This window comes from Pongo pygmaeus, chromosome 8 (genome assembly GCF_028885625.2).
Source record: "Pongo pygmaeus isolate AG05252 chromosome 8, NHGRI_mPonPyg2-v2.0_pri, whole genome shotgun sequence".
Taxonomy (NCBI): Eukaryota; Metazoa; Chordata; class Mammalia; order Primates; family Hominidae; genus Pongo; species Pongo pygmaeus.
The window spans coordinates 103,016,212-103,027,414 of NC_072381.2; the positions used below are offsets into that span (position 1 = coordinate 103,016,212).

An 11,203-nucleotide genomic window follows, 5' to 3' on the forward strand; every position below is an offset into this window, starting at 1 on the left:
GAGGGGACCTCACTGACTACCCCAGTAGCCTCTGTTCCGACAGCCCGGTGGGAGCCATCCTGGGAACAGGCCAAGAGGAGGGAGCCTCTTGGCCCAAAGATGTGAGTGCATGTCCTGGGCCTGGCTCCACGGTGCTCCTGAACAGAGCCCCCCTGCCCTGCAGCTCCAGGGAGCTTCCTGTTTGGGTGCCATCCTGATGGTGTCAAGAGTATTGTGGTAACACACCATATTGTGTGTCAGGAGACCTAAACCTGACACTCCCATCATCAACCAGCAGTGTGACCTGGGGCAAGTCGCATCCCCTCTCTGGGCCTCAGTTACTCCCTCCGTAAAATGAGAAGCCTGGAGCAAATGATCCTTAAGGTCTCTTCCAGCTCAGGCATCTAATGGTAGCATACTGCCAGGTACACAGTAGCTGCTCAGGGAGTGGTCAGTAATTTAATCATAAGATTCAAGGCAGGATTCTGCAGTTCCTGGAACCCAGCTGCTTTCTTGCTTTGCATTTTGCCTCTGCCATTAGCTGATTTGTGTCCGGTGTCAGCCCAGGGCCTGGCATATAATAGATGTTAAAAAAATGTGAGCTGAGTCTATATATGCAGTACTTTTACAGTAGCCTAGAGACAGAACAGGATCTGACTGTGAACCGTAAGTGCTGATCACGGGGTCACAGCATGGGCCACACATTTCTTCTTGTTACAAGTTTCTGGCCTTCCTTTCTGGCCAATTGAAAGTCATTGCACTGAGGCTTAGATAATCAACCAAGCAGCACTACCCTGTTCCCTGAATAGTGCAGGCACTGCTTTTGCTCACACTGTTCCTTCTGCCTAGAACACCTCTCAGGGGCTGGGATTTTACTCCGCCAATAAGCTAGCCTGGTGTTGTTTCTTAGAAGCTGGTAGAAGACACAGGATTCCTGAGACACAGATAAAGCAGCCTGAGCATCCTAGTTATCTCTGTTCCCCTTGTCCTCAACAACAGAGGGGTGCAGGTGGACATTACACCTGCAGTGTTTGTGACACAGCTGAGAAGCACTGAACTTGGGGAACCCACCACTGTTGCCACCACCACCACCTTTTTTTTTTTTTTTTTTTTTGAGGCAGAGCCTCGCTCTTTTGCCCAGGCTGGAGTGCAGTGGCATGATCTCGGCTCAGTGCAACCTCCGCCTCCCGGGTTCAAGCGATTCTCATACTTCAGCCTTCCGAGTAGCTGGGACTACAGGTGTGTGCCACCACGCCAGACTAATTTTTGAAGTTTTAGTAGAGACGGGGTTTCACCATGTTGGCCAGGCAGGTCTTGAACTCCTGACTTCAGGTGATCTGCCTGCCTCGGCCTCCCAAAGTGCTGGGATTACAGGCATGAGCCACCACGCCTGGCCACCATCATCATTTTTATTGTAAGCAAGCCTGCTGTTTGGGAGATATTCCCTTATCTCTTAAGGTTGCTGGCTGCAGACACGACCCCGAAGAATGGCAGAGGAAAGAGCAGTCATGGCCTTGCATTTGTGGCTTGACCAGCGATAACATCCAGCCATGCTCTGGACCCATGGGGGCGGTACCGCTCCCACCAACTCTGGTCTCCTACCTCTGCTGGTCGAAGTTCTATCCGGCCTCCAGTGACACCTTGTGCTGAAAGATTCCCCAGCCCTCCCCTCACATACTTTCTCCTTCCCTTTTGTATTTCCTTAGAACCCTCATCTACACCTCTCTTTTGTGTCCACAATGATCCCTCCCCTACCAGCAGAGTGCAAACACTTTGAGGGCAGAAATTGGTCCTTTTCATTCCTGCTTTCCACATCCAGATTGTTTGCAGCTAGCAGGTGCCTAGACCATATTTGTTGAGTTGGACGGAATCAAAATTTTTCTGCATGTTATGCTTTTTCCAGAGAGTCCGCTGGACCGCCCCGTGGAATGTGAAAACATTCCAGAGGCTAAAAATATCGCCCCAAAGCCGCTGCAAGAGCTTCCTTGTAAGGGGTGATGTGACTCCAGAGGCTGGAAGTTTATGATCACCAGGTGGCGCCCTGACTCTCAAGTCTCCCAATACCTTTTTTAGAAAGGAAGGATTATGTTCCCTCTCTTTTAAAGTTTGTTCACTTAGGTCCCCCCCTCACATTAATTCCCTGTCACCAGCCCAGCACCCAGATTCAGCTCCCAGCTGCCCATCTGAGCCTATGCCCTATTCAAGACCGGCATCTGGAGGGCACTGAGGATGTCCCCCCAGGGCACAGAAGGATGCTAAGGGATGCTGAGGGGAAAGCCCTGAAACTGGGATCTGAAGACCTAGGTTTGAGTCCGAACAATGACACTTACAAGTTGTGTTTCTTTGGGCAAGTTACTTAGCCTTTCTGGGTCCCTGTGAGTGTAGTCAAGAATCAAATGTGGAGATTATATAAACGCACTTTAAATGTGGTGTGGAGTCAGCTCCCCTGGGCTGGTGTTTGAGCTGTCACCAGCTTCCTGTGAACATGGTCAGCTTCTTCTTTTTTTTTTTTTTTGAGATGGAGTCTTGCCCTGTAGCCAGGCTGGAGTGCAGTGGCGTGATCTCGGCTCACTGCAACCTCTGACTCCCTAGTTCAAGCGATTCTCCTGCCTCAGCCTCCCAAGTAGCTGGGACTATAGGCGCATGCCACCATGCTGGGCTAATTGTTTAATCTTTAGTAGAGACGGGGTTTTACCATGTTGCCATGTTGGTCAGGTTGGTCTCAAACTCCTGACCTCATGATCTGCCCACCTCGGCCTCCCAAAGTGCTGGGATTACAGGGGTGAGCCACCGTGCCCAGTCATGGTCTGCTTCTTTAACCCCGTAAGCCCCAGTTTCCCCATCAGCTAATCGGAGCTAATAACAATCATTTTATAGGGTTGGTGTAAGGATCAAGTAAAACAACGAATATAAAGTGCTCATCATAGTGCCTAGAATACAGTAAGCATTCAATTAATAAAAATCACATGTATATTGGCCGGGCATGGTGGCTCACGCCTGTAATCCCAGCACTTTGGGAGGCTGAGGTGGGCGGATCATGAGGTCAGGAGATCGAGACCATCCTGGCTAACACGGTGAAACCCCATCTCTACTGAAAATACAAAAAATTAGCCAGGCATGGTGGCAGGCGCCTGTAGTCCCAACTACTTGGGAGGCTGAGGCAGGAGAATGGCGTGAACCCGGGAGGCGGAGCTTGCAGTGAGCCGAGATCGCACCACTGCACTCCAGCCTGGGTGACAGAGAAAGGCTGCGTCTCAAAAAAAAAAAAAAAGAAAATCACATGTGTATTATGAATCCCTGGCCCCTAAAACAGTGCCCAGCATTGAATAGGTGCTCAATATCTATTTGCTGGTAACAGGATTTTACAGATGAGGAAACTGAGGCACAAACAGCTCAAGCCTACCCTCCCTGCAGGTTCCAGCACTAAGGAGTAGGGAAGCAATGATGCATAGCCAGGCAGTCTGACTCCAGGACCTGCACCCGGAGTCTCTACACCATGCTGTCGCACACAGACAGAGGTATCATACGTCACCATTTGTTCATTTAAAATATGTATTCAAGCCTGTAATCCCAGCACTTTGGGAGGCCGAGGCAGGTAGATCACTTGAGGTCAGGAGTTTGAGACCAGCCTCGCCAACATGGCGAAACCCCGTCTCTACTAAAAACACAAAAATTAGCCGGGTATGATGGTACAGCCTGTAGTCCCAGCTACGTGGGAGGCTGAGGCAGGAGAATCGCTTGAACCTGGGAGGCTGAGGCAGGAGAATCACTTGAACCCGGGAGGTGGAGGTTGCAGTGAGCTGAGATCCTGCCACCGCACTCCAGCCTGGGTGACAGAGTGAGACTCCAACTCAAAAAAAAAAAAAAAAGAATATATATATATATATATATATGCATTTATATATGTATGCATTATATATATAAATGCATACATATATATGCATTTAGGCCAGGTGCAGTGGCTCATGCCTATAATCCCAACACTTTAGGAGGCCGAGGAGGGAGGATCATTTGAGCCCAGGAGTATGAAACCAGCCTGGGCAAGATGGCAAGATTCCGTCTCTATTTTTTTTTTTTAATGCATTCAGAGCCTTCTCCAAGTGGGCTGAGTTGGCAGTGAGAGGCATTACCCGCTGAGAAGCCAGAAGCCACATAGCTTTTCTCTCCCAAGGGAAGCCAGCCTGCTGGAAGAGGACCTGCTCAGCCAGGCCAAAGGCCAGAGGACTCATCTTACGACCGGGAGATGAAGACTAGCTCTGCAGCATGGGGTCAGCTGTAGGTCTGAGGCATGCACTGTCCCCAGGGTAAGAGGGGCCCCCTCAGTTCCCTTGCTGCCCCTGCAGCCACTCAGTCATCTGTTCCACATATTTTACTGAGGGTCTCCTATGAGCCAGGCACAGGCAAAGATGGATAAGACATGATATCCAATAGTTATGATGTAGCCAACTCAACACTGCTGCAGACGGATGGTCCAACTGGGGGCCTAGAAGAGCAGCCTCAGAGGCTGGACCAAAAGGAAGCAGCATTTAAACTGGGCCTTGAAGGATAAATAGGAGTTTTGCTGTCAAGTGGGGTCTGGTAATGCAGGGCATTCTGAGCTTACTTGGGAAACTGGAAAAGATTGGTGGGTTGTATGCTGGGTGACAGCATGGGAAAGGGAAGGAAGTGGCAAGCCAGGAAGTTGGAAATTGGTTGGGGACAAATTGTGAAATAGGCCACACAGAAGAGACAGCTTCTGTCCTGTCTCGGTAGGGGAAGCAGTGTAACAAACATCAGGTCTGTCTTTTAGAAAGATGTCATGACCTGGCTTGGTGGTTCACGCCTGTAATCCCAGCACTTTGGGAGCCAAGGGGGGACGGATCATTTGAGGTCAGGAGCTCGAGACCAGCCTGGCCAACATGGCAAAGCCCTGTCTCTACTAAAAAAAAATACAAAAATTAGCTGGGTGTGGTGGCACTCGCGACTGTAGTCCCAGCTACTTGGGAGACCGAGGCAGGAGAATTACTTGAGCCCGGGAGGCGGAGGTTGCAGTGAGCAGATTGCTCCATTGCCCTCCAACTTGGACGACAGAACAGTACTCTACCCCACCGCCCCTCATCCCCCCCAAAAAAAGAAAAAAGAAAGATGCCATGGGCACAAAGGTTGAGCATGAAGGAGAGAAGAGAGACTGGCGGTAGTTACCAGTTTCCTGGTCTGAACCCAGGTAAGCTTCATTCCTCCTCAGCAAAATGAGAGGGGAGTTGCGTGTATCTCTGTGGTTGCTCTGAGGGTTAAATGAGAACGCAGGTAAAGCGGTCGCACGGAATAACAATAATGTAAAGCATCGTTAGCCTCCATCACAGGCAGTTAGGCCTAGTAGTTAAGTCCGTGGGCTTTGCTTCCTCTTGGCCCTGGGTTTGTGTCCCAGCCATGTTAGGTAGCGTATTTTGAATCTGGGCAAGACAGGAGGATGCCAAGGGAGGGTTGGATAAAAGAGGGTGTGGACAATAAGCTTGTGCCGAGTGGGACGGGTGGCGGTGCCTCTGGTGGGTGATGGACTCTTACTCCGACACGGGGAACTTGGACAGCTTTGGACAGGACAAGGCGGGCCCTGGCAGGAGACTGCGGCGTCCAGGTGACAGTGGATGTCAGTTCAAAACCAGCACTGCTCTCCTCCCGCGCCCAGAAAGAGCCCAGAGGCCCGGTGTGGGCGCTATGGCAGGAAAGAGGGAAAAGGAGGAGGCAGGGCGAGTAGGGGCGGCCCCAGATGTGGCAAACTTGGCGCAGCAGCGCACGGGCGGGCAGGGCGGAAGGCCCTGCCCTGGCCGGAGGACGAAGGAATCCGAGCTGGGGGCCTGGCGCGGAGGGGAAAGTGGGGCGCCAGGGTGGTGAGCGAGATGGAAAGAGAGATGGCAGGAAGCCGGGAGAAGCGCGCGGGGGAGGAGACAGCCGAGGGGAAGGGGAAGGGAAAGGGGCGGGTGGGAAGGGTGGAGAGCGGGAGAGAGAAGGCGAGGAGGGCCGAGGGGAGGAGAGAGTAGAGGAAGGGTGGGGAAAGGAGGAGAGGAAGAGAGGACTAAGAGGGGAGCAAGGCGAGGAGGCCGCGGCGGGCGCAGAGGGCACCTGGGCCGGGCTGCCCCCGCGAGCAAGGCGCCGCCATTCCGCTGCTCGGGGCGCCGCCGCCGCCGCCACCGCGCCCGGGGGCCATGCTCCCGCCGCCCCCGCGCCAGCCGCCGCCCCAGGCGCGTGCGGCCCGCGGCGCGGTGCGCCTGCAGCGGCCCTTCCTGCGCAGCCCGCTGGGCGTGTTGCGGCTGCTGCAGCTGCTGGCCGGCGCTGCCTTCTGGATCACTATCGCCACCAGCAAGTACCAGGGCCCCGTGCACTTCGCGCTCTTCGTGTCCGTGCTCTTCTGGCTGCTCACCCTGGGCCTCTACTTCCTCACGCTGCTGGGCAAGCACGAGCTGGTCCCCGTGCTGGGCTCGCGCTGGCTCATGGTCAACGTGGCGCACGATGTGCTGGCGGCCGCACTCTACGGCGCAGCCACCGGCATCATGAGCGACCAGATGCAGCGCCACAGCTACTGCAACCTCAAGGATTACCCGCTGCCCTGCGCCTACCACGCCTTCCTGGCGGCCGCCGTCTGCGGCGGCGTCTGCCACGGCCTCTACCTGCTTTCGGCGCTCTATGGCTGCGGGCGTCGCTGCCAGGGCAAGCAGGAGGTGGCGTGAGGCCGCCCGCGCCCGCCGCGGCCCCGATCGGGGCGGGGGAACCCCCGGAGACCAGCCTCCTTAATCCCTCCCCCCGCCGCCGCCCCGCGCGGGTGCGCCCTGGCACCCTCTCCCTGCCCTCCAGCGTTTCCACTGTCGCCCGCGCCCAGGGACCCTGACGCTCAGCTCCCGCCCGACGGCAGCGCTGCCGCCGCCCAGAATCCCGACCGCCGCGCCGGACGCGCCGTCTCCCGGGACAAGCGCAGGCTGCGATCCGAGGGGCGGACACACACTCGCAGACGAGCCGCCCCGAGGCGAAACCTCGCGGTTCCTCTTCCCTTCCCTGCTGCGACTAAGACGTGGACAGGCGCCGCGCAGATCCGGGGGAGGCTCCCAAATTGGAACCAGGCTTCTGGCTGCCCCCTTCCCTCCCGCCCCGTGGTCGGAAGAGCACTCCCTTCCCCGGCCCCTCGTCCAGCCTCCGGTGCTGTAAAACGCAGGCGCTGGGCCGCGGGCGGAGCTGAGGACAGGCCTTGGCTGGTCCCAGGATGAGCGATGAGTTTGGTTTTAGCTGGGGATTGTGCTGGCATCCTGCGAAGCCGCTCCCAGCCCGTCACTCTGTGCTCGGTTGTCTTGGGGTGGGGCCCATCCGCCGAGGTGGGGACCGATAGGAGAAGCCGGTGGGCTATACCCTTACACTTGTGGAGTCTCCTCTTGCCTCTACCTACTCCGCCTTTGTCCTTAAGGTTTTTGCAGGCCAGTCCCAAATACACACTAACTGTCCTGGCCTCTCCGTGACACAAGTCTCTTCCCAGCCTTCCTCACAGGCTTCTGCCGCCCCCCTCATCCCCACCCCCCCGTATCTGTTTGCATTAGGAGTTCCACGACCATGGTGGAATGTTAAGGTGAACCCCACCCCTTCTTACAGATGGGGACCCAGAGCCTGCTCTTGGGAACAGCCAGAGTAAGATTGGAACCCAGACTTGCACTCCAGCGCTGTTTGCATTAAAAGGGTGGGTGAGTCAGGACCCCTGGCTCAGGAGCCGCCTCTGCTAAAAGAGGGTTTCAAGGCCAAATGGGTTTGTCAACGGTGCTGTCTCCCTTTCTTGGAGATGCTCATTAGCTTATCAGAGACTCTGAGAAGTCCCGCTGTTACAGAAATAATTTAGTTTACTGTATTAACTGCTCTTGGGCCTGGAGCAGTATTCCCACCTTGAGGTTCCCAGCATCCCTGTGCTGTCCGGGCTCTCATTCATGCCGAAGGGCCCAACCCATTGGCTGTGTTCTGTTTGAAGATTTGGGGGGCGCCTTCTCTTTCTTCCCCAGGGAATTTCTCTAGCAAAGGGAGGGGACCCACCCCAGTGAGGAAGTAGATTGCTGCCTCTAGCCAGAGACCCGAACTGGGGAATTTGAACATTCCTTTACATTGTTGGAGAAATGAAGCCAAAGTTATTCAGATGGTTTTCCCAGTCTAAAGGAAAGTCACCTGCAAGAGATGCCAGCACCGACCTGGAGCAGCTGGCAGGGTGGGTCTCCCTTACCAAAGAGAAGAACCACTCTCTGGCGCTGGGGTGACCTGCTGGCTGGGCCTGTAAGGTAAGACGCTTCTTGGTTTTCTGGAAGGGGTCCTGGGCATTTGAATAAAAAGCACAGAGCCTCCTCCTTTTCCAGAAGTTAAAGGGTTTTTATTCAGAGCAAGTTGGAGAGGTGATAGTAATAACCACATCTATGGAGTTGTGAAAATTCAACCTTTTTGCTAAACTCTTCAATGGTCTGCTCTTTTATTTTTTCTTTCTTTTTTGTTTTGTTTTTGAGGCAGTCTTACTGTGTCACCCACCCTGGAGTGCAGTGGTGTGATTATGGCTCACTGCAGTCTCGACCTCCCAGACTCAAGCGATCTTCTCACCTCAGCCTCCTGGGTAGCTGGGACTACAGGCACATACCACCATGCCTGGCTAGTTTTTAAATTTTTGTAGAGACAGGGCCCCATTGTATTTTGCATGCTGGTCTCAAACTCCTGGGCTCAAGAGATCCTCCTGTCTCAGCCTCCTAGAGTGTTGGGATTACAGATCTCAGCCACTGTGCCTGGCCAGGTCTGCTGTTGAAAAGGTTCAACCTTCTCTGGATTAGAAACTAGAAGAGGGGAGGCCGTGTGTTCTTGTGAGCTTGTTTTTAAAGCTTAGGTGTACAGGTGTTAGATTTCTCTGTGGAGGTTGCGAAGGTGTAGTTTCAGGGTGTGTGAAGCATGAATGTAGTTCTAGATATGTTGCCATCAGAGCACCTATGTAGCTCTATTATGTGGTTGGCTACACATAATAGCATTTTACAGGTGTCCATTGATTCTCTCAGTAACCCTATTGAGATGGGTTCTAATGTCATTCCCATATTCCAAATGAGGAAGATGAATGCCAGAGAGGTTAAATACCTTGCCCAAGGTCTCCCAGCTAATGAGTGGTAGAGGTAGGATTTGAACCCTGGCAGCCTGGCCTCTTCATGACCAGGCTATACTCTATATAGTAGGGTATCAATACATGTTAGATAGTGTTAATGTAGCTATTTTTTAAATTGTGGTAAAATATACATAAAATTTACCATCTTAACCATTTTTAAGTGTATAGTTCAGTGACATTAAGAACATTCACAGCTAGTTGCAGTGGCTCACGTCTGTAATCCCAGCACTTTGGGGGGCCGAGGCTTGAGACTAGGAGTTCCCTCAGCCCCAAGTGCTGGTGCAGTGAGAGCCTGGGGTGAGACACTTGGGGTGCCTTGGAAGCCCTTTGACTTTGGTTCTCCTGTTGCAGGTTTCCATGTTGCTGAGGCCATGGAGATTCCCAGAGCTGGTCACACCGACCGTTCTCAGGGCCCGCTGCCCTGGGCTGGCAACACCATTCTGGCCTTGGCCTGCAGAAGCTTTCAGAGTCTTCACTGGCAATAGGGGGAGATGGGGAGAGGAATGACCTCTGCCCAGCCCCTTCCTTTCCGCACCATGCAATGGAAGAGCCCAGATGGGTGAAGACTGATTTTGCCTTAACTCAAGAGAATTCCTGTTTTCCTTGTGCTATGATTTGGACACAAGATTCTGGACACCTGGAACTTAGCTGTGTACTCCTGTACCCTAAACAGTGGGTTTGAGTTCCAGCCTTTATTCTTTTTTCCTTTTTTCAGATCACCATCTAAGTTACATCTTTAGCTCAGGTCCATCCTTCTCAAGATCTCCTTCTTAGCCCCCCAGGCCCTGGTGCTGTCTGTGGTCAGGTGACCTTACTCAGGAGCAGATATCTCCTTGGCCGCCATGGAGCCTCATCCATCCACACGTGCCTGTAGCATTCCAGAGCTCGCTGCTCTTCTAGATGTGCCTTCCCGCTTGGCTTCCAGCAGCTTGTGCTCACTCTGTCTGCCAGGTACGAGAAGGACACGTAAGACTGCCACCACACTCACCCTCCCTCAAGGCCCTGTGCCATGGGGGTGGCCACCCGACTTGCCCCCAGAACTTTTGGATACTGGAAGCAGTTGCATAGGCCTCCCTCTCTGGGCACCAGGACTCAGTCCAGCCCAAGACCACTCTGGGCAGCTCCCAGACCAGTCTGGGGCCATTTGCAGACTCAGGAAAGAATTTCTACAGTGTTCTATAAAAGCCAAAAGAGAGAGTGGGTTTGGGAAGAGTGAGGGTGGTTGGGGAGAGGGGACCAATGTTCCTCATTGTTGAGTGGTGATTACAAATATGCTTTTCTGGATAAAGTTTGGTTGTTTGCTCTTGGTGTTTGTGTCTTCTGTCCTGGTCCTCCATAGTATCCCTCCATGTGAGGTCCTCCCATTCTGTCTCATTGTGCCTCACGCCCTGCTGCTGGCCTCGTTTTGGCCTCTCTGGCTTCCTGTTTCCTTCTAGGAGGGAAAGAGAGTGAGTTCACAGATCTCTAGTGCAGTTAGGAGCCTGGACCAGGGGTTGCCTGAGGACAGAAACCAGAGGGAAGAAAACTGCGTGTGTCCCTGATGGAGGCTGGAGGGAATTCCAGAGGCTTTTGTCCCTGCTCTCAATGGGCCCTCTGTTAGGGAGCTCCACTGCCTCTCATTCTGTGTGCAGAAAGACCGTGGTTGTGGAGCTAGAGGGTCCTGTTCTAGTCCATCCCCATCGTTTTACAGAAGGGGAAACGAAGTCCAGGGCGTGGTGGCAACCTGCCTGATGCTACACAGCTGATTAGGGGCAGAGTTGGGGTCTCCTGTAGCCAGGCCCTGTTTTTTTTCCCTGCACACCACTGGTGTTGCCTCCTGGACCACACCCCACCTGCCTTTCCCCCCGATTCCCCGGAGATTCTTTGTCCAGCCAGCTGCTGGCTGCTGACGGATGCCCTGGAAAGGGTGTGAGGGCAGAGTTAAGAGGCTTCCTCCCAGGCTCCTCCTCCCTGTGCCCTGGGCGTGACATCTGCAGCCTGGAAAGAGGATTTTTCAAAACTCACCTGGAACACTCCTCCTCCCTGTGCCCTAGGCGTGACATCTGCAGCCAGGAAACAGGAAGATTTCAAAACTCACCTGGAACAGCTCCA

General features: G+C 53.8%; 1 protein-coding gene across 1 annotated transcript; it reads left to right on the forward strand.

Moving 5' to 3' along the window:
• The first annotated feature begins 5,976 nt into the window (after positions 1–5,976).
• On the forward strand, positions 5,977–10,414 carry MARVELD1 (MARVEL domain containing 1). The gene is made up of 2 exons (XM_054436431.2): positions 5,977–8,258; positions 9,464–10,414. The coding sequence occupies exon 1, from the start codon at positions 6,162–6,164 to the stop codon at positions 6,681–6,683; it is 522 nt and encodes a 173-aa protein (XP_054292406.1). The 5' UTR covers positions 5,977–6,161; the 3' UTR covers positions 6,684–8,258; positions 9,464–10,414.
• The last annotated feature ends 789 nt before the right edge of the window (positions 10,415–11,203 follow it).

Bases quoted from the DNA above. Each gene is read 5' to 3' on its own strand.
- MARVELD1 (XM_054436431.2), top strand. From the start codon at position 6,162: ATGCTCCCGCCGCCCCCGCGCCAGCCGCCGCCCCAGGCGCGTGCGGCC.